Source organism: Mustela putorius, unplaced genomic scaffold, assembly GCF_011764305.1.
Source record: "Mustela putorius furo isolate JIRA1106 unplaced genomic scaffold, ASM1176430v1.1 tig00003858_pilon_pilon_pilon, whole genome shotgun sequence".
Taxonomy (NCBI): domain Eukaryota; kingdom Metazoa; phylum Chordata; class Mammalia; order Carnivora; family Mustelidae; genus Mustela; species Mustela putorius.
In genome coordinates, this window is record NW_025422010.1 from 2,558,171 (window position 1) to 2,580,837 (window position 22,667).

Below are 22,667 nucleotides of genomic sequence, written 5' to 3' on the forward strand. Positions count from 1 at the left end.
ATTTTAAAAATGAGCTAAAGACAGTAACAGATACACTCCTGTATCCTGACAGATACACTCCTAAGCATATGAAGAGGGGCGCCTGGGTGGCTCAGTCAGTGAAGCATCTGCCTTTGACTCAGGTCATGATCTCAGGGTCCTGGGATCGAGCCCCTCATTGGGCTCTCTGCTCAGCGGTGAGCCTGCTTTCCCCTCTCTCTCTGCCTGCCTCTCTGCCTCCTTGTGATCTCTGTCAAAACTTAAAAAAACTCACTTTAAAAAAAGTAAGTTCATGGCAACAGAAAGTCTTGTTCATTGCCACTGGGAACCTAAAATGCTATATCCACTTTGAAAGACAGTTTGGCAGTTTCTTAGAAAACAAAGCAACCTCTTACCCTATGACCCAGAAATCTCACTCCTCAATATTTACCCAAAGGAGTCGAAAAAGCATGTTGACACAAAAATGTGCACGTAGATGTGTAGAGCAACTTTATTCCTTATTGCCAGAATGTGGATAACAAAAGAGAAATACACTGTCGCAAATGTAAAATTAGTGACCAAATTTGACATCAAGATGTCCTTCACTGAGTGAGTGGGTAAAATAAACTGTGCTTTGCCTGGATGATGGAATATTATTCAGCACCAAAAAAAAAAAAAAAATGGACTAGCGAGCTGTGCAAAGACATGGAGGAACCTTAAATGCGTATTACTAAGGGGAAGAAGCCAATCGGAAAAGGCTACGTGCTGTCTGATTCCAACTATAGGACGTTATACAAAATGTAAAATGATGAAGACAGCAAAAACTCAGTAGCTGCCAAGGATCAATGGTAAGGGAGGGTGATTTGTAGAGCAGAGAGGATTTTCAAGCCAGTGGAAATATTCTGTATATCACGGTGGTGGTGCACACGTCACATCTGTCCAACCCAGAGAATGTGCAACATGGCCTTTGGGTGTTAATGTATCCACGTAGGCTCATGGATAGTAACACGGGGACCTCGCTGGTGGGGGATTTTGGTGATGAAGTGTCGCCCTCGACCCGCAAGAACAAGAACGACAATCAGCCTGGTATGGTGTTAATGTTTCTTCCGTTTATTTCGTCAACTTCCTTAGCTTATATGCAGCAGGGTGACCAATAAGGGGCCAAGCAATGGGGAGAACCAATGAGAGTCCTGTTACTATGCTGATTAAATTTGAAACAGCCAATGACTATGTCCTCCTTTAGGCGGGCTTCACCAGAAAGTTCGTTGTTTACGTGCAGCGTATTTTGCTGGCAGTGAGCCAAGCGCCTTCTTGTAATGGCAGGGACTTTCCCGGCCGGAGGCGTCCCCGACAATAAAGGAATCATCTCTGCCTGTGAGGAGGGAGGAGGCATATGGGAAATCTCTGTATTTTCTTCTCAGTTTTGCAGTGAAATGAAAACCGCTCTGAAAAAAAACAAAACAAAAACAAAACAACTTTTCAAAACATTTTTAAAGATTTATTGATTTTAGAGGGATGGTGGCTCAGCAGGTTAAAGCCTCTGCCTTCGGCTCAGGTCATGTTCCCAGAGTCCTGGGATCGAGCCCCGCATCAGGCTCTCTGCCTGCCTCTCTGCCTACCTCTGATCTCTGTCAAATAAATAAATAAAATCTTTAAAAAAATGTTAAAATTTGGGCTGCCTGGGTGGCTCAGTCAGTTAAGCCATCTGGCTCCTGGTTGTGGCTCGGGTTGTAATCTTGGAGTCATGGGATCAAGCCCTGCATTGGGCTCCATACTCAGTTCAGAGTCTGCTTGAGATACTCTTTGCCCCTCCACCCCTCAAATGTTTTTGTTGTTGTTGTTTTAAAGATTTTAACCCGCTGAGCCACCCAGGCACCCCTTAACTTCTTTTTTTAAAAAGTAGTGGACGAGGGGTACCTGGGTGGCTCAGTGGGTTAAAGCCTCTGCCTTCGGCTCAGGTCATGATCTCAGGGTCCTGGGATAGAGCCCCGCATCAGACTCTCTGCTCAGCGGGGAGCCTGCTCCCCATCCCACCTCACCCCCTGCCTGCCTCTCTGCCTACTTGTGATCTCTTGTCTGTCAAATGAATAAAATAGTGGACGAAATATTTGAAAAGATTCTTCAGAAGAGACACGTGAATGGCTGTGTTTCACGCATGAGAAGATACTCATGGTGAGCGTTTTGATGATTCGTTGTCAGGGAAATATCCGCATTAAACCACCATGAGACACCATCGTATAGCCTGCAGCATAGCTAAATTGCAAAGATGGACAATACGAGGTGCTGATGAAGAGCTACGGCATCCACAATTCTTGTGCATTGCAAGTGGGCTTTTAAAACAGCGCAGTCATGGGCGCCTGCATGGCTCAGTCGGTTGAGCATCTGCCTTTGGCTCGGGTCATGGTCCCAGAGTCCCGTGTCTGGCTCCCTGCTCAGTGGGAAGTCTGCTTCTCCCTGTGACACTCCCTCTCCCTCTCCCCCCCCCCCAAATAAATAAATAAAATCTTATAAAAAAATGAAACAGTATATAATCATTTGGGACAAGTTTTTTATATAGTTTTGTTTTTCTTCTATAGCTAAACATACATTCACTATTTTAAAAGCTTTTGTTTATTCATTCATTCATCCATCCACCCATCCATTCATTTATTCATTTTTTTGGTGGGTAGCAAAGCAAGGTTTATTGAGTGATAGTAAAGCTTATTAACCAATAGAATACAAAGCTCCCAAAGAGGGAGGGGACCAGAGAGGTATGCCCTTAAAGCTTTTATTTTATTTTATTTTATTTTTTAAGATTTTATTCATTTGACAGAGATCACAAGTAGGCAGAGAGGCAGGCAGAGAGAGAGGGGGAAGCAGGCTCTCCGCTGAGCAGAAAGCCCGATGCGGGACTCGATCCCAGGACCCTGGGATCACGACCCGAGCCGAAGGCAGAGGCTTAAACCCACTGAGCCACCCAGGTGCCCCTATTTTATTTTATTTTAAAGATTTTACTTATTTGACAGAGAGAAACAGGGAGTGCACAGCAGGCAGAATAGGCGGGAGAGGGAGAAGCAGGCTCCCCACTAAGCAGGGAGCCCAACATGGGGCTCAATCCCAGGACCCTGGGATCATGACCAGAGCTGAAGGCAGATGCTTAACTGACTGAGTCACCCAGACACCCCAAAGCTTTTATTATTTATTTATTTAATATGCATATTTTTAATTTATTATTAACATATAATGTATTATTTGCCCCAGGGGTACAGCTCTGTGAATCATCAGGCTTACACACTTCACAGCACTCACCATAGCACATACCCTCCCTGATGTCCATAACCCAGCTACCCCATTCCTACCCCCATCCCCCAAACCCTCTATTTTGTGAGATAAGTGTCTCTTATGGTTTGTCTCCCTCCCAATTCTATCTTGTTTCATTTTTTCCCTCCCTACCCACAACACTCCACCCTGCCTCTCAAATTCTTCATATCAGGGAGATCATATGAAAATTATCTTTCTCTGAATGACTTATTTCACTCAGCATAATACCCTCTAGTTTCATCCACATCGTTACAAATGGCAAGATTTCATTTCTTTTGATGGCTGCATAGTATTCCATTATATATATATAATGGAATATATATATATATATGTCACATCTTCTTTATCCATTCTTCCATTGATGGACATCTGGGTTCTTTCCATAGTTTGGCTATTGTGGGCATTCCAAAGCTTTTATTTTTCAAGTAATCTCTACTCTCAATGTGGGGCTTGAACTCATGACCCAGAGATCAAGAGTCACACACTCTACCACCTGAGCCAGCCAGGTTCCCCTAAACATATATTTGCTATTAAACTCAGCAATTTATTTACCCAAAAGAAATGAAAACATTTGTCTATACAACAACTTATACAGGAATATTTATCGCAGTTTTATTTGGGATGGCCGAAATTCAGAAACAGCCCAAAATGTCCATCAACAGCGAAATGGTAAACAAATTATCATACAGTGAAATACTGCTCAGCAACACAAAAGAATAATATAATACATGTGACAACATGCATGAAGCTCAGAAACTTTTGGGAGCAAAGCCAGACACAAATGCATACATATAGTATGGAATGACATCAAACTCTTAAAAAAAAAAAAAAAAAAGTAAATGTGACTTATCATGGCAGTTGGCATGTCACTGGTTGCCTTGGTCTGCATGTGGGGGGCCTATGGATGACAAAGGGGAAGATTTTGGGGTGATGCAAATATTCCACTTTGATTGTAGTGGTGGCTTTATAATGTATGCCCTTTTTTTTTTTTTTTTTTTTTTTTTAAAGAGGTGAGGTTGGGGAGGGGCGGAGGCAGAGAGAATCCCAAGCAGGCTCCAAGCCCAGTGTGGAGTCTGACATGAGGCTCGATCTCACAAACCTGAGATCATGACCTGAGCTGAAATCAAGAGTTGGATGCTTACCTGGCTGAGCCACACAGGTGCCCCAAGATTTTATTTTATTTTATTTTATTTTATTTTTTTTAAATATTTTATTTATTTATTTGTCAGAGAGAGAGCAAGTGAGAGCGAGCACAGGCAGACAGAGTGGCAGGCAGAGTCAGAGGGAGAAGCAGGCTCCCTGTGGGGCAAGGAGCCCGATGTGGGACTCGATCCCATGACGCTGGGATCATGACCTGAGCTGAAAGCAGCTGCTCAACCAACTGAGCCACCCAGGCATCCCCCAAGATTTTATTTTTAAGTAATCTCTACACCCAACACAGGTCTCAAACTTAACCCTGAGAATAAAAGTCACGTGTTCTACCAACGGAGACAGCCAGGCACCCCCAGAAAATTTTTTTCTAACAGCCCTCCTCAAACTAGGTCAAGCTCCCTAGTCTGTACACACTTTTATTTATTTATTTATTTAAAGGATTTTATTTATTTATTTGACAGAGAGAGATCACAAGTAGATGGAGAGGCAGGCAAAGAGAGAGAGAGAGAGAGAGAGAGAGAGAGGGAAGCAGGCTCCCTGCCAAGCAGAGAGCCCAATGCAGGACTTGATCCCAGGACCCTGAGATCATGACCTGAGCTGAAGGCAGCGGCTTAACCCACTGAGCCACCCAGGCGCCCTATTTTTTTTTTTAAGATTTTATTTATTTATTTGACAGACAGAGATCAGAGCTAGGTAGAGAGGCAGACAGAGAGGAAGGGAAGCAGGCTCCCCGTTGAGCAGAGAGCCCGACATGGGGATCAATCCCAGGACACCGAGATCATAACCTGAGCCAAAGGCAGAGGCTTTAACCCACTGAGCCACTCAGGTGCCCCTGTAAGCACTTTATAATCTGCATTTTCTGTCACTGCATTTCCCTGAGTTTGTGATTCTTTTTGTTGGGTTTCCTCTAGACAGGGAGCTTACCAGCAGGTCCTGATGCCACCTCTCTTGGCTCACCATGGATTGCTAAGCACTCAGCACCATGGCTGCAAGCAGTAGGTGTTTAGTAAGCACTCATGTTATGGGTGCTTATGCCTTCGTGGCTCAGCGGGTTAAGCCTCTACCTTCTGCTCATGTCATGATTCCAGGGTCCTGGGATTGAGCCCCGCATCAGACTCTCTGCTCAGCAAGGAGTCTGCTTCCCCCTCTCTCTCTGCCTGCCTCTCTGCCTACTTGTGATTTCTCTCTCTGTGTCAAATAAATAAATAAATAAATAAGCTTTTAAAAATAAAAAATAAAGCACTCATTAGACAAATGAACACAGGAACTAGGGAATGCAGGGGGCCAGGACCCTTGGCAGGAAGCAAAGGAGACAGCAACAGCTGAATCTGGGCCCCCACCATACCTAACAGAGCTACAGCTCTGTGGACAGGATGACTTCTGGGCCCATCCTCTTGGGGCCCTGGCTCTGCCGGGGGAAGTTGAGTCTGTGCAGTTCCTCGGAGATCTCCAGGAAAGTCTTGCCTTTGGTCTCAGGGAGAAAGAAGCCAGTATAGATGGCCCCACAGACACAGAAGGCGAGGAAAGGCATATAGAGAAAGTGGGACAAGCCCTCCTGTAGGTGTGGAGAGACCCGGAGACCTGCTGTGGCCCAGTTCAGCCGCCAGATGGAAGGCTTCATGACAGGTGGTATTGAGAGATTCGTCCCTCTTGGTTCAGATGAGTCCCAACCCCACCAGCCTCCTGGTGGAGGATGGAGACCTCCAGCAGGGACTCTGCTGCTGACAGAGGTAAAACCTAAGACAGGGCCCCGGTGTTTGGGGGAGACAGGGGAGGCCTACCTTAATGAAGGGAAACCCCAGCCCGACCAAGAAGAGCAAGGTCCACACGAGCGCGCCGCCAACCATATAGGCAGCAGGCCTGGATTTCTGGTCAAACAGCTCCGTGGCCAGGATCCCTGTCACTCCAGCTAGAAGGAGGAGCAGGGACAAGGGGCTGCCAGCCAGAGCTCCCAGCCCAGCCTTCCCCCCACCTTGTCCCTGACATGGGAGTGGGGACCCCCTTGTCCTCTTCTCTGGCCATTCCCTCCCAGAAGCCTCAGCGCAGGTAGGCTGGGGGGAGGGGCATGCAGGTGACACAGCATTCACAACCACCTGTCATGAACACAGACAACTGAGTTCCTTCTGCAATGCCAAAGCCCGGTGTTCCTTGGGCTCACTCACCGGGGCCAATGCCAAAGCTGAGGATGAAGGCAAAGATGCAGGACATGGCCAGGTAGGGCATCCAGGAGAAGGAGCTCTGTAGTAAAGGAGCAGAGGGGGTGCAGTGAGGTGGAGATCAGGCTGCCCCAAGTTACATTACTCGTGCCCGCTCCGTCCCCATCCCACACCAGCTACCTGCAGGCATAGGGCCACGGTGAAAATACTTCCCCAGCAGGTCATCAGGCAGTACCCGCCTATCAGCAGCACGCGGCGGCCGGACCTCTCGATCAGCACACACTGCAAAGGAAGGGAGGCCTGGTCACTGACCCCTGCACTGGAGGCATGCTTCCCCTGGTTTAAGGGAGAGCAGTGGGAAGATGGGGGCGGGGGCGGGGACTGTTAGGAGCTGTTGATTGCTTCAGGAGATTAAGGCATTTTTTAAGATTTTTGAGAGAGAGAGAGTGTGAGTGAGCAAGTGAGAGAGCAAGCGCAGCAGTGGGGAGGGGCAGAGGGAGAGGGAGAAGCAGGTTTCCCGCTGAGCAGGAAGCCCAATACAGGGCTCAACCCCAGGACCCTGAAATTACCATCAGATCCGAAGACAGAAGTTCAAGCGGCTGAGGCATCCAGGCGCCCCTATTGATGTTTTAATTATTAATTTGGCCCCTCCCCTTCATTCAGTTTCCTCATCTCAAAATGGTGTGTTAAGTGCACGGTCAACAGTTGGTGTTCAATAAATGCTAGCTAAGTCGCCCCATTTGAACATAGTGACCTGGAGTGGAAAAGAGCTCAAGGTAGAGGACTTCAGTCACTGCCCACCCCCCCCACCAACCCCCAAAGGCTGGTAGAGGGTCAGCCCAAGCCCATGACAAACTCACACTGAGGCAGGCTGCAAGCAGCTCACAGCTCCCAGTCCCCAAGACTGCATACTGGACCTTCTCCTCAGGGATCCCCGCCGCCTGGAACACTGAGGAGGCGTATGCGTACACCTGGAGACAGAGAGCAGAGGGTCAGGCTGCCAGCGGCCTGCAGTCTGCAGCCTTCTAGTGGCCTGCAGCCTCCTGTCCCAGGGAGAGGGGAATGAAGCACAGTCCTCACCGAGTCGTTCCCGCAGAGCTCCACGGCACTGCCCAACACCACGAGGCTCATCACCTGCCTCCGCAGGCCGCGATCTTGGAACAGCTCCCACGGGCGCCGGGTGCGCTGGTCCTGGCAGGCGACCCGCTCCTCCTCCAGCTCCTCCAGCTCCCGCACCACGTCTGCAGTGCCCCGCAGCCGCTGCAGGGCTGGGGCAGGGGTAGAGGGCGCTGAGCCCCATCCGTCCCTCTTTGGTCCCCCCTAGTGAGCTCCCACCCCCAACTCCGTTCATCCTCTCCCCAGGCCCCCTGATCATATGGGGATGATTTTCCCCTTTCCCTGTCATTTCAGGGCATCACGGACCAAAAAAGGCTTTAGGAGCTTGGGGTTCTGCAGAGACATCAGACTGGACACAACTGCAGCAGATTGCCATTATCCAATGTCCCCAGTTCTCCATCCTCCCCTGCATCCAGGCCCTCTGCTAGGTGATTTTTGCAGCGGCCCCAGCCAAAGGGGCAAGTACCTATTCTACCCCTTGACACTGAGCTGTGTCATATGACTCGCTCTGGCCAATAGAATGAGGTTCTAGGGAGGGTATGCAAATTCCAGCCCAAGCCTTAAGAGACCTTGCTCATTTCTTCTGCTCTTCTACCACCATCATAAGAAGGTGTGGCGGGGCTAGCCCACCGGTTCCAGGAAGAGCAGAGATGGCCCAGCTGGGACCCTCCTAAATTAGCCAATGCCCAGCAGACTGTGCGAGAGACCAAGAGCCGCAGAGCCACCAGCCAGGTGCAGACATCAGCGAATCCCAGGGAACTCAGAAGCTTCAACTAAGGGATTGCTTCTTTGGCTTGCCACTGAGGTATGATTATTAGGCAGCAACAGAAAACTGATGAATTAACAGGTGCAGGTGCTACCATACTAGGACCTGTAATCTATGGTACAATTCCAATACCAGGCAGAGATGGAGAGGAGGCTGGAAAAATGGACACCTGGGTGGTTAGGAAGGGCAGTACTGCAGAAAAAGGAAAACAGATCTCATGAACTCCTGGGCTCTAGGGAAGAGATCCTTCTGTGGTGAAAGCATGAACTGATTGCTTTTCATTGATTATCCTAAGCTTACTGTAAGAAAAACATGAGGGACACCTGGGAGACTCAGCCAGTTAAGTGTCTGCCTTTAGATCAGATCATGATCTAGCCTGGGATTGAGCCCCGCATCAGGTTCTCTTGCTCATCAGGAAGCCAGCTTCTCTCTCTCCCTCTGCTCGCCAAACCCCCTGCTGGTGCTCTCTCTTTGTCTATCAAATAAATCAATAAAACCTTAAAAAAAAGAGAGAGAAAGAGAAACATGACCTCAAAAAGACCTTCAGAGAGAACAAGATTTAATTAAATTTAACTTATTCTGGAACTCAATAGGTTGATTTAATTAAAAGACAAAACAAAACAAAAAAACATCTCTAGCCCCACCAATTAGCAAAAAGACTTTCATGTGGGGACGCCTGGGTGGCTCAGTTGGTTAAGCAGCTGCCTTCGGCTCAGGTCATGATCCCAGTGTCCTGGGATCGAGTCCCACATTGGGCTCCTTGCTCAGCAGGGAGCCTGCTTCTCCCTCTGCCTCTGCCTGCCACTCTGTCTGCCTGTGCTCGCTCTCTCCCCCTCTCTCTCTCTGATAAATAAATAAAATCTTTAAAAAAAAAAAAAAAAAAGACTTTCATGTGAAGTTACAGCCTGAAAGCAAATATCAAATCCAGGGGTGCCTGGGTGGCTCAGTCGTTGGGCATCTGTCTTCAGCTTAGGTCATGATCCTAGGGTCCTCGGATTGAGCCCCACATCAAGCTCCCTCCTCTGTGGGAAGCCTGCTTCTCCCTCTCCCACATCCCCTGCTTGTGTTCCCTCTCTCGCTGTGTCTCTCTCTGTCAAATGAATAAATGAAATCTTTGTAAAGAAGGGGCGCCTGGGTGGCTGAGTGGGTTAAAGACTCTGCCTTCCGCTCGGGTCATGATCCCAGAGTCCTGGGATCGAGCCCCATATCAGGCTCTCTGCTCGGCAGGGAGCCTCCTTTCCTCTCTCTCTCTGCCTGCTTGTGATCTCTGTCTGTCAAATAAATAAATAAACAAAACTTAAAAAAAAAATCTTTGAAAAGAGAAAAAAAAGGAACTCCTGCATGGCTCAGTGGGTTAAGCCTCTGCCTTTGGTTCAGGTCATGGTCTCAGGGTCCTGGGATTGAGCCCCGCATCAGGCTCTCTGTTCAGCAGGGAATCTGCTTCCCCTCCCTCTCTGCCTGCCTCTCTGCCTACTTGTGATTTCTTTCTCTCTGTTAAATAAATAAATAAAATCTTTTAAAAATAAAAAAAAAAGATCAAGTGCAGAGCCCTGCCAGTGAGCCATGAACTCAGGGTAATGATCAAATTAAGGGTGTGGTTTAATGCCAGTGCCTCATAGACACTCCTGGCAGGAAAAGGGGCATTTGAGGGACTTAAGGGTGTTGATCCCCAGCAGCCTACCATGCCCCAAATTCCAGTCATTCAGTCTCAAGAGGGAAGCATGTCCCAAAAAGACTTTTGGGTATGGCTTTTGGGCACATCAATCAAATACATAGAAAAATCACATCGTTTCTCAAAGAATTATATTGACAAGAGCTCCATACACCGGATGAAAAGGGAACGAGACAACTGGAAATGTAAAAACTTCTGTACCTCAACTTTCTAGGAGTATATTCGCAATGCCCTCTTCAGAAGGTGTCAAGGATGGATATCTCAGAGGGCAGAAGCTAGAACCAGGGGACACCATGGCCTCAAAGCCCCTCCCAGGGGACAGAGCCAGAACTTGATCATGGAACATTCCCTACCTGCAAAGCAGGGAGATTTGGCAGCATTTTCCGAGGGGCACCTTAGCATTAAGGACCGGTGACTGCTTGACTCCTCCTCTTTGAAATGAGGGTTAGGGGCACCTGGGTGGCTTGGTGATTTAAGCCACTGCCTTCGGCTTGGGTCATGATCTCAGGGTCGTGGGATCAAGCCCTGCACTGGGCTCTGCTCAGCGTGGAGCCTGCTTCTCTCTCTCTCTCTGGCTGCCTCTCTGCCTACTTGCGATCTTTCTCTGTCAAATAAATAAATAAAATCTTAAAAAAAAAAAAAAAGAAAGAAATGAGGGTTAGTTCTGGTTATACTGTCCTACTTTCACCATTGTGTGTTGAGTTCAGAGAGGCAGACGACTTGTGTTGTTAGTTCCTAGGTCTCTGGATCAAGAGAAGCCACACAGAGACTTGATGTGATCTTAAGATCCTGGACTACAAGACGGATGCCATGACTGGGTGAGACAAGGGGTTCCGGCTGACACTGAGCATGTTTCGCATAGGGGAAGGACATCAGTAATAGCTGTGGAAGGTGCATGAGTGCGCGCTGGTCCTCAGCTCTCTCTAAATGGACATCCCTTGCCATGTGAGAGGAGAGGCCGTTGATCTCCCCATGCCTTGACTTTGGACTCAGGGACACAGCTGATGGGCTGTTCACGGGCATGGGGAGCACAGATGTGCAAAATACTCGTGCAAGTAGATCTGCTTTCTTGGTCCTCTGCCATCACTGTAATAAGAACATTCCCGGGGTGCCTGGGTGGCTCAAGTCATGATCCGGGGTCCTGGGATGGAGCCCGCATCGGGCTCCCTGCTCAGCAGGAGGCCTGCTTCTCCTCTCCCACCCCCCCTGCTTGTGTTACCTCTCTAGCTCTCTCTCTGTCAATTAATTAAATAAAGAAATCTTAAAAAAAAAAAAAAAGAGAGAGACAGAACATTCCCAGGCAGGCCCACTGGTACCAAGAGAGAGGAGAGAGGCGTGTATGGCAGAACTGAACGGGCTCCAGTCTGGACCAGCCTGGACTGGCTCATCGGCCAATTCCCAGACACCAAGACTGCTGGCTGAGATCAGCAGTCATGCAGCCTGCCCAGCAAGTAAATGAGTAGAAGACGCCCTAATGGATTATGTTAAGCCAGAGACTTTTGGTATTGTTTTGGGGCATCATTATCATGGCCGTAGCTAATGAATCAGTCCATCAGCACCCAGGTGACACAGTGTTTCGTCCTGCAAATGCGGTAGAGGGGAAGGGCTCTCCTTTGGCACCGTCACGCTGTTCCTGGATGTCAGAAGTGGGGTCTGCTCTGTCCTGCAGCCTTGGCACTTAGGACAGCCCTTTGGTAAAAGGTTTTTGTTTTTTTTTTTAAGAGATTTTATTTATTTATTGAGAGAGAAAGCGAGCATGGCGGGGAGGAGCAGAGGGAGAGGGAGTAGACTCCCCGCTGAGTGCAGAGTCAGAGGCTGGCTCGATCCCAGGACCCTGAGATCATGACCTGAGCCGAAGGCAGATGCTTAACTGACTGAGCCACCCAGGTGCCCTGATAAAGAGTTAAGATGCGCATCTGGGGGGCTCTGTCAGTTAAGCGTCTGCCTTCAGCTCGGGTCATGATCTCAGGGTCCTGGGATCGAGCCCCACATGGGACTAGCTGCTCACAGGGGAGCCTGCTTCTCCTTCTCCCTCTGCCCCTCCTCCCCACTTATGCCCTATTTCTCTTTGTCTCAAATAAATAAATAAATAATATCTTAAAAAAAAAAAAGACTTTTGAAGAGATGGGTGGATGGCACAAAAGTGAAGGTCAGTTTTTTCCTGATAAACCCAAGAAATGGGGATTCACATGCTCTGGACAGATGTGTCCCTGTGTCAAGGGTGGTCTGGGGACCTGAGGTCGGGGACTCACCTGCCAGGCAGGCCTCGGTGTCTCCACGGTCAATGAGTAGGTAGCGTGGGCTCTCGGGGAGCAGAGGGAGGGAGGCAAGCTGGAGCAGCCCAGGCACCAGGCAGCTGGCCAGCAGCAGGGGCCAGGCCCCTGGGTCACCCAGGAGCTCCCTGGGGAGGCAGAAGAGAGGAGGGACCAGGTGCTTCCTTGCCAGGACCCTGCACACTTGCCCCGTAATCCCCCCCCACCTCCCCCCACCCAGTCCCCTGCCTGTCTGCCCTCTCAAGGGCAGAGGACCTGTGTTACTCTTTGCTTCTTTCTAACCAGCTCTGGGTCTGGACACCAAGATCCCTCCCATCCTAGGTAGGATCCCAAGATAAGGCAGGGCCACGGCCCCACCTTATCCATAGTGACTCCTCTGCCCAGTCTTTCCAAACCACACTGAGGGGTGGTTTGACTAATACCTGTTTTGTGTATCGGCCAGATGGGTGTGGACAGGATTTTAGTACAAAGAGGATTTCTTAATTTAAAGAAGCAATGCCTTAATACACTTAGTGGATTGAAAAGAAATTTAGGCGAGGCCTTTTTCTGGCATCCCTCAAACCACTCAGGGCACAGGGAACCAGAGTGCTTACCTGAGTCCAACCACCTGACCTATCAAGATCCCCAGGGCAGTGAAGATGGCTGGGGTCATGGCCACGGCTCCTCGAAGTTCCTTGGGAGCACTTTCCCCCAGGTACATGGGCTGGACATTCATGCTCAAGCCTAGACGTGTGCATAGCCACGGAGTTTCAGAGTACTTTCTTTCCCAGGAGTAGATAACTAATACAGAGACCCCTGGCTGTGTAAACAGTAGTAAGTCAAGAGGGGATTTGCTGATCGGTGTCTCTAAAAACCCAGGTAGGGCACTAGGGTGGCTTAGTGGGTTAAGTGTCTGCCTTTGGCTCAGATCATGATCCTGGGGTCCTGGGATCGAGTTTGGCACTGGGCTCCCTGCTCATCGGGAAGCCTGCTTCCCCCTCTCCCGCTGCCCCTGCTTGTGTTCCCTCTCTCGCTGTGTCTCTCTCTCTGTCAAATAAAGTCTTTGGGGGAAAAAAAAAAAAAAGCCCAGGTAAATATGCTTCTACACATGACAAGCCCCAGAAACTGAGGAGCCCCTAACAGGCTACTTTGCCTCCACAGGGACAATCTGAGAACTCATCCTGATATCTTTGTACCTTAGCTTGCCAGGAAGCTCCTGGATTATAGTGTGGCTCAAATATGGGGCCTCTGTTAGCACAGGCTTGGGAATGTTCTTATTCACTTATTCACTTTTCCAACTTTCGATGTCCACTTTAAGGGTTCGGTTATATGAGCCTTTTGAGATAAACCATCTTGCAAATAAATAAATAATCATTTTGCAAAAGGAGAGGTGGGCGTGAAAGAAAAGTGTGAAGAAAGAGAATGCAAGAATGGATGAAATTAATCAAGAGAACACAAACGAATAAATGGGCTACATGACTGAGTAGGAATAGGGAGGCAGGATGGGCTACCCCCCACCCCCCCCCCCGAATACCTGCACTGATTCCCATGAGCAGCCTGCCCAGCACGATCATCTCAAAGGAGCCTGCTTGGCGGCTGAAGCCAAACAAGGTGGCGGCGGCCACCACAAAGACGTTATTCACTAGGAGGGACTTCTTCCTGAGGGGAAGTAGAATGCAAGCAAGAGAGGCTCAGGTTCAGTCTGGGGGAGGGGGGACTCTTCCCAGGGACCCTTCTTTGCAGCTCCAGCTGGCCCCAATCAGACCTGTGTATGCGCATGTATGACCTGCATCAAGAAGTCTAAGTTAGGGGTGCCTGGTGGCTCAGTCGTTAAGCCTCTGCCTTTGGGTCAGGTCATGATCCCAGAGTCCTGGGATCCAGCCCCACATTGGTCTCCCTGCTCAGCAGGAAGCCTGCTTCCCCTTCTCCCACTCCCCCTGCTTGTGTTCTCTCTCTCTCTCTCTTGCTGTGTCTGTCAAATTAATAAATAAAATCTTAAAAAAAAAAAGAGTCTAAGCTACACAGACAGAAATGCCCGCATGTGGTGTGCCTTGAAGGGCATACTCCCACATCCCTCCCTCTCCGGACATACTCCAAGTGACTGTCCTCTCTGCCTACACCACGGCTTGAAATGACAGTATTTTCAGATGAAGCATCGCTTTCCCACTCTTCTGTAAGATGAGGGGCCTGACATCTGATTTCTCCGACTCAATCAAACCATAGAGAAGAAGAGCTGGGACTTTCAGAGTAAGGGAAGAGACACCTGGAAAGCCAAGTACCGTCCTCTCACATTTTCTCCCATGTATTATAGTCATTTTTCAGAACTTTCAGGATGGAAGGGTGGCCCATGGCTAGTTCAGTGGGACACTCTGCAGCCCGGGGAGTGGCCACTAGAAATGTCAGCGGCTTAACCGTGCCGAAGCTTCGACTCTGGGATTCCTGATACTGAGCGCAGAAGTGCTGTCACACAGGGAACTCGGGAGAGCCGGCTTCTGCCAGGGAAGCTGGATTCTAGAGGAGGCCAGTGTTCTGCCCAAAGCCAGCGGCACATTGGCGAGGGAATAAAAACTAATCTAGATTGCCTGGGTCTAGAGAATGGAGAATGGCACAGATTATAGCAAACGTGGTCCACGGGGGACTCCTGCTGAAAACCAGATAAGGTTTCCTTGGTGCTGTAAATTAATAAAGTACTTTGGGGGTGGGGTATTTATTTGGTAAATGCATTTTGCTCCATTTCCATACGCAGACAACACCGAAAACTTTTGGCTTTCCCCTCGCAGGGGCAGAATTATACCTTTACTGACCTGCCTGAGGACAGAGCAGCTCCCCACCTGGGGCCACAGTCCCCATAGGGCGTCCTGCTGGCCCACTTCTCTGATGATTTTACACTGAAAGGACGGGGACAACGGGCACCAGAAGAGTCCGCTGTCTTGTAGGGCACAAGCATGGCAAAGACCAGACGTTTCAAGCCGCCGCATCAGGGAAGTTCCCGAGGCTCCCTGGACTAACGCCCATCAGCCTATTTCCTCCAAAGGGCATGAGAAATCACGGCCCTCCCTCTAAGAAGGATGATCAACTCTCAGAGAGCTCGTTCCCATTTTGGAGAGAGAGCACGGACCACCCTGGGTGTCATGCTCTCACACACAAACCAGGTGATTTGAAAACGTGGCGGCTTCGAGGGGAGCTCAAACACGGACAGTACATGGACAGTGTTCTCCAGTGGGTCCACACGAAGTGCGAAGCAATCTGCCACTCGCCCCTTTAGACCTAAGAGAGCCTACAGTGCTCCAAGTGACTGTGGCGGGTGTCTAAAAGGAGAGTCACAAGGCAAGACCTAGAATTTTGGAGCAAAGCCACTCTCCTTCAGTGAATTATCATCCTCTTAATTAGAAATAACCTTGGACTTGTCAGTAGTGCCTACACCAGACTCTGGGATCACACACTGTGTCCCATAGGACAATCCTTCGCTAAGGTAGGGTGTGCCTAGTAGCACTTAGTCACTATTTCAGTGATGCCCCACATGGGCTCCAAAGGTTTGCATGAGCAAGTTACTCATGTCGGCATGCCTACTTGACCACTCTGCCTGCTTGACCATTCCGCTGCCCTTCTCCCAAGGCACCCCAGGGGTCAGAGCTAATTCCTTCTTTTTTGCAGGAAGAGCCCAAATTTACCAGCAGACATGGAACTAGACGCCAGGAATCCTCCCTCCCTCAGAGCACAAGGCTCCTCCCTCTACCAAATCGGCTTGGAAATGTGACTCTGTGATGAAACTTCTGGCAGGGTAGGAGGCTGGGGCAGTTGAGCGGGCCTGGGCCCCTAGGGGCTGTTCCTTCTCCCACATTCCTCAGCCTACAGACTAGGGCATCCCCTTATCAAGGGTACACACAGAAAGTACTTACCTTCCCAGCAGGACAGCCAGGGGCCCAGTAAGCAAGGCTCCAAAGAGGCCCCCCAGGGGGTACAGAGACACAATGAGGGACCACACAAACAGAACCAGGTGGTTGGGCAGTGGCTGGCCGGTCCGCAGCCACCATGTCTCGTTGATGAATTCCTGAATGGGCTTTGGACAGAGATGCCAGTTAGCCTCCCAGGAACAGGCCCAACAGGCTAGGTCTTCTCCCCAACAGGTCTCTGCCTCTCCAGAGCAGGCACCCAGGCTTCCTCCAGCCATATTGCTCCCTGGCTGTGGGGGCAGGGACAGAGTCTCCTGAACTCCTACTCTGTGAGTACACCAGGCAGGTCTCCTTCACATATGTCTCCGGGAGCCTAGTGCTGGCCAGTCTCTGTCTGCCCCACAGAGTCCACGATCACCCCTGGGGCCTTGGCTTTCAGCCCAAGAACCCAACCTCAGGGCTTGCATCAGTGGGCCCCTAGCTGACTGGCTTTCTGTGGGACTTGGCCAATGGTGAGCACCAGTAGGACATGAGAGAGAGCGGAGGGGTGCCGGCGTCCAGGTCATCTCTGGCTGGGGGGGGTCCCCTCAGGCCAGCTGTGACACTCAATCAAACATCACCACTCCTCTCAAGAGGTCCTATGCCACATGTCTCTTTCCTTCTGGTTTCAGTTACTGCTCCTTCCACGTGTCCCTTTGGGGGCAGGTGTGGTAATGACTCTGGCATCAGTGAGCTCTCCCTGGTCTTGTGTGCTCTCTGCCACACTCAATCTGTAAATTGTCCCTTGTGGCATCTAAACCTACCTGACTTATCTGGACTGTACCATCTGCTTCCCTGGGACCCCGATTTTGACGGCCCTTAGAGGTATTCTGTTAGATACACGTCACTCTGCTCGCTGTTTACACTCAGAATTAGGACCAGATTGGTGAAAGGACTTGCTCATGGCTTTAGCCACAGGTCAGGGCTGCAGAGGGTGGTCAGGACAACCCAATCCTCCACCCCCAGAGCTGCAGTTCTAGCTAAGTGAACAGAGGCCACAGGGTGAGGAATGACTGCACTGGGGCAAGTCCCGGACACATTTCAGGGTCTGACTGGTCTCAGGCCTCCCAACAGGATGTGAGGGAGGATGTGGGGAGGGCAGCGGGTTGAGGGGTTGGACCAGCTCCCCTCGGGTCAGGCCGGCTCAGGGTAATGGGTGTCAGCCTGGTGCCTCCCAGGTCCCTCCCGGGGAAGGACCATCTAGGAGAGCTGGGAATCAGGCCCAGCCTCTCCCGCCCTTGGCTGGAAATCCATTTGGTGGATTAGGAGTCTCTGAGGCCAAGAAAGTCCCTTGGGCCAGGTCAACACCATGTGCTGGGGGCACAAGGACGACTCAGACACTGAGAGCAGTGTCCCACACAACCGGCACACAACCTCAGTGGGGACAGCCCGCTCGAAGGGCTGGGGAGGGAGGGGCAACTTCCACCTGGGGTTGGGGGGCTGCTGTCGCAGGAAGGTTTCAGGATGGTGATGGTGTTTGGGTGGTCCTTGAGGGGCTTCTGCAGGGGCAGCAGAGAGGGCTTCCTAAGCAAAGATGCTTAGAGAGAGAGCTGTGTGCATTTGGGGAGCTGCATTTAAATTGCTTTGCTAGTGGGGTTCAGGGAATGAAGGCGGGGGTCAGGTAGACAGGTTCTGATCTAAGGAGGCTTTGAATTTCAGGCGGATGAGACTGTTCTTACTCCTATAGGCATCGGGGAGCCACAGAATGTTTCTGGGCAGGGGAGTGCCTTGGTCAAACTTTCAAGGCCAGTGAAGAGGCAAAGCCAGGGGTCCAGGAAGGAGAGACAGGGCCTGAACTGGAGTCATGGCAGAGACACAGGGAGAAACGGCTAGCCAGAGGTAGTTAGGAAGGGCTCGGTATTTGGGGGCAAGGGGCAGAGTCAAGGCTGGTTCCCCCGCTAGGCAGACAGTAGAATTATCCGCTGATATCAGGGACCCAGGAGGACATCCAGGTTCAAGGGAGGATGTAGAGCTGGGTTTGAACCTGCATCTGTGGGCCATCTCAGTGAAGGTGGATGCATGGGGGGTGGGTACCACAAAGTGGATGCCGGCCTGAACCCCACAGCAGGCAACTGTTAGCCTTCCCCCGCACCTACTGGGATGGGGATGGCAGGCACAGAAAATACATACCAAAGTCGGGGCATTGATGATGGAGAGGTTGTAGCCAAACTGAAAAGTACCACCAATGCCAGCCGCACAGGTGGTCAGGAGCAGGACCCTGCCCTGAATCTGAGGAGAGAAGGGAGGACACAGAGTGACCTTTAATAGCCTCCACCTCCCTCCCAGGGCTGCAACCTGCCAATCACAGCACTGCAATCTAGTTGAACTATGCAGTGATGTTTCCACTTTGTAGATAAGCCAACTGAGGCAAGGAGAGAAGGGGTTACCTAGGTCACATGGCTGGTGGGTAGCAGAGGAACCCCAGTGTCTGCTCTCGAGTCCCAGGCCCCACTGCCCCCTCACCCTCCACCCTCTCCTCCATCAGCATCTTCCCAAAATAGACAACAGGTCTGTGGCCCTCTGTGCCAGGCTGTCCCTGGGCAGGCCTGCCTGCTGTTGTTCTGGGGCACAATGCTCTGGGCTGGGGCCCCAGGAGAGTGAGGCTCTGCCCCTAGCAGGACTAGAGCTCCCCAGCCCCAGTGGCTGGCCCCAGCAAAATATTCTCCAACAGAGAGGCTGCGCCTCCTTCTCTCACTTGCCAGCCTGTTTCATAGTAAGGCTAACAGAAGGGCCACATGGATCTGTATGTGTGGGGACTTGTGGGGCATATGAGAGTAGCCACAACTGGTGGCCGTGCTTGGGTCCCGCTGCCAACTCTGCCCCTCCTCCCTTGTCCTCTCTGAGTCACTTCTTTACTGGACCTGGAGATGATCATGCCTACCTCCAGGGTGGGGGGATAGGCAGCCAAGGTACACATGCGCCACACATACTTGGTACAACAGAGGACAGTTTTCATCCCCATGCAACACCCTTGAAGATGGAGAAAGAACGCTCCAGAGCACCCAGCCATGGGAGCTCAATGCTAAGGTCCTGTCCCCTTAGGTCAGTATATTTTTTAGGGATGCTCAAATTTCTTTTTAAAAGACTTTATTTATTTATTTTTTGTGTATGTATGAAAGAGCACAAGCAGAGGGAGAAGCAGGCTCCCTGCTGAGCAAGGATCCCAACTGGGGACTCGATCTCAGGACTCTGGGATCATGACCTAAGCTGAAGGCAGCGGCTCAACCAACTGAGCCACTCACACGTCCCTCTCTTCTAGTTTTTAATGACAAAAAACTACATGCTTATTAAAATGCTCGAAAGTTTAGTATATGCTGAAAGTTCTCCACTGACCCAAAGGCACAGCATTGAACTGCTCCTCTCAGATACTTTCCTAGGCATGCACAAAGTAGTTGACTACACAAAAATCAAAACATTGATCTTTTCCTAGTAAATCATACTGCCTGTCTTGTTCTAGCAGATCACCCTGCAAATCTGAAATCCTACAAGTCAAATGTATGACTTTTTAAGTACTCTCATACCAGTTTCATGGCGGAAGGATGTTTGGCTAAAGATTTCCCAAAGAACTTCCAGAACCTGATGACTATTTATTCATTTTATCAAACACCCAGTGCCTGTCCCAGCTAGGAACAGTGCTAGGGAGCAGACCCAGCTGGGCAAAAAACCGATGTGCTTTCTCCATTTGGTGAGCTACCATGCTGACAACGAGGAGGCTGAGGAAGGGGCTCTGGGGTGCAGGATCTTGTCAAAGATCTTGCCACAGGTCTAGAGACAGATCTATCAGAGGACCTGCCCACAGTTCCCTGAGGCCTAAATAACTTCCTTCTGGAAGCCAGAAGAGGGAGCCAGGCGAGGGCCCAGGACTCCGTCTAACTGGAGTCACGTTGAAGCTCCACGTGGGCTGCATGAAGGTGCGCCTAAAGATTGGTGGTGGGTGGCGTGGATGGTCTCTTCTGGCTGCCCCCATTTCTCTGTGAAGCAGAACATCAGGACAGGGCTCAGAGGGAGCGTGGAGGAGGAAATGAAGGTTGGGGATGTGGCGAGGGTGGGAAACAGTCGTGAGAGGGAGTGAGGCGACCAGGACTGCAGTGCCCAAGGGCTGCTGTCTCTGCGGGCATGTCCGACCTACCGGAGGACTCCAGAACAATGTGGGCAGCACGAGGGCTGCTCACGTGGGATGCGGCCCAGCCACAGTTCCTGCAGACAGGTGACCCCATGCACCGCTGCACTGGCCTCCTGGCCATTCCTGCACGTGACCTCCAGCTTATGTTCCCCAGAGCCCAGCACCTAATTCCACTGGACAAACAAGCACCAGCTACTTTTACACACGGACACTTCCGCTAAACCTTCTAGAGTGGCTGCGCCGGTACATTCACGCTGGTTTGCAATCCCTCGTCAGAAACACTGGGTCAGGGCGTGTTTCGGAATTCAGAACTTTCCGGATTGCAGGACGGCATTGAGCAAGCACACACTTCTCTAGCATTCGCTATGACACCGGGTTTGCGATTCAGAACTGCCGCTGCCGTCGCCGCCCGACCCGACGCTCAAGTGCGCAGAACCGAGGGTGACGGAGTCTTTGCTGCAGGACCCCAGAAATGTTGGGGAAGCGCATGCGCAGTGGACATGGTAGATGCGCTTGGCACCTTAGCGGCCCCGAAGCGGATGCGCAAGCGCAGTGGGTGTTGAAGGCAGCCCAGTGAGTGAAAGACTCGCGCAAAGCGCGCCTCTGGGTAGAGTGCGCACCCTAGACACCTGCGCAGGCGCAGAGGGCGGTTAAGGGGTATGAGGCGCTTCGGGCCGTCACCTGGGAACGAGACCCAAAAGGGCAGGTGGTATTCTTCCTCCATCCCGCCCTTTCCGTAGCTTTGAGGCTGAAAAGCCACACATTCCTTAGTCGACCGAGCCTGGGGCCCATCTCTGCAAACCGGAAGGGAACTGTGGTCCGAGGTCACCATGGCCTACTCCTTGCAGTCGCCCCGTGAAGTCCCAGCGAGCTGCAGATTCACCCGAACCCTGTCCTGGCCTCTAGTCCTTTTTCCTGCTGCCGTCTCCGGTGTGATGCCGGTCCCTGCCTCGTTTCCCTCGGACCTCCGCCGCTGCCCCTCCTGACCCCTCTCCCCTGCTTCCTTTTACCCCCAACAAGCCCCCCCTGCCAACCACCAGGGCACGGGAGCCCCACCCCTGCTCCCACGGACATCCCCGCCCTCCCCCAATCCAGGTGTCCCCTCCCTTGACCCAGTGGAGGGACAGAATCAGAAGGGACTGAAGGGCAGACCCACCAGTCTCTGGAGCGCTCTCATCCGTCAGTCCTGGCAGAGCCAGTGATTTGGGTGCAGAGCGGAGAACCGGTTTGGGGTTGATGGCATGAGAGGCTGACCCTTGGAGGTGAGGAACCACAGGGTCCACTGGACCTGGTTAATCTTTTATTTCTCAGGGCTTTTCAGAGCCTGCGTGGAATCCAGGACGTGGATAAAGGCCAAACCGAACCAGACTTGGCAAAAACACTCTTTGTGGTCATAGAAGCGTATACCCGAAAATGACCTTAGGAAGCCCTTTGAGAAAAGACTGTGATGGGACATAAACTAGAACGGAGACTGCAGTATCTTTCTTGCTCATGCCTGGTTTTTGTTTGATTTTTGCTGCTCTGAATTAAAAAATAATAATAATAATAATACATTAATTTTTTTTTTTAGAGAGAGAGAGGGCTCAAACTCGTGAGAGTGAGGAGGGGCAGAGGGAGAGCATTCCAAGCAGGCTTCCAGCTCAGCACCCGCCCAACTGGGGACGCCATTGCAAGACCCTGAGATCATGACTTGAGCCAAAATCAAGAGTGGGTTGTTTAACTGACTGAGCCACCTAGCAGTCCCTGCTGCTCTGCTCTAAAAAAAAATTTTCCTAAAAACATTGGAACGCATGGTGGCTCAGTCTGTTGGGCCTCTGCCTTAGGCTCAGGGGAGGATCCCAGAGTCCTGGGATCAAGCCCAAGTCCCTGCTCTCTGCTCAGCAGGGAGTCTGCTTCTCCTATTGCCTGCTGTTCTCTGTGCTTGTGCTCTCTTTCTGACAAATAAATAAATAAAAATCTTTTTAAAAGGTTTTTCTAAAAACACCATGCGTTATTAAGGAAAAATACAATAAAGTAGTAGCAGTTGCTAATTGCATGTGTTTTCTGCACCTGTTGCAATGATCATATGGGTTCTACTATACTGTTTATGAGCTCAGCTACATCAAGAGTTTCTAAGGGTAATTAATCCTTTAATTCTTAGGATAAACACAACTTGCTCATAGTGTTGTCACTGTTGGTTTCAGTTGCTAATATTTTATTTAAATTTCTTTTTTTTCCCTGCAAATAGCTGTGCTGGTCAG

At 50.7% G+C, this 22,667-nt stretch overlaps 1 protein-coding gene across 4 annotated transcripts; it reads right to left on the reverse strand.

Moving 5' to 3' along the window:
- Window positions 1-1,198: 1,198 nt before the first annotated feature.
- SLC2A11 (solute carrier family 2 member 11) lies at window positions 1,199-21,903 on the reverse strand. 4 transcript variants are annotated; one of them, XM_004742488.3, is made up of 13 exons: window positions 21,584-21,791; window positions 18,435-18,533; window positions 16,272-16,432; window positions 13,907-14,031; window positions 12,987-13,116; window positions 12,373-12,521; window positions 7,647-7,834; window positions 7,427-7,537; window positions 6,747-6,848; window positions 6,573-6,648; window positions 6,192-6,319; window positions 5,756-5,881; window positions 1,317-1,403 (listed from the first exon to the last, which is right to left on the reverse strand). In XM_004742488.3, the coding sequence occupies exons 1-12, from the start codon at window positions 21,602-21,604 to the stop codon at window positions 5,765-5,767; spliced, it is 1,407 nt and encodes a 468-aa protein (XP_004742545.1). In that variant the 5' UTR covers window positions 21,605-21,791; the 3' UTR covers window positions 1,317-1,403; window positions 5,756-5,764. The 4 variants fall into 4 exon arrangements, with proteins under 4 accessions (XP_012906740.1, XP_012906741.1, XP_004742545.1 ...); XM_004742487.3 differs by having other exon boundaries at window positions 5,756-5,965; window positions 21,584-21,782; XM_013051286.2 differs by lacking the exon at window positions 5,756-5,881 and having other exon boundaries at window positions 1,199-1,403; window positions 21,584-21,903.
- Between the last annotated feature and the right edge of the window lie 764 nt (window positions 21,904-22,667).

What these genes read in the sequence shown, in the direction of transcription:
- SLC2A11 (XM_004742487.3), bottom strand. Translation starts at nt 21,604, where the DNA reads ATGAGAGCGCTCCAGAGACTG. An exon ending in GCTCATGGGAATCAGTGCAG is followed by an intron (nt 13,117 to 13,906) that starts GTATTCGGGGGG and finishes GCACACGTCTAG; the next exon opens with GCTTGAGCATGAATGTCCAG. An exon ending in TGGGGTTTCCCTTCATTAAG is followed by an intron (nt 5,966 to 6,191) that starts GTAGGCCTCCCC and finishes CCACACCTACAG; the next exon opens with GAGGGCTTGTCCCACTTTCT.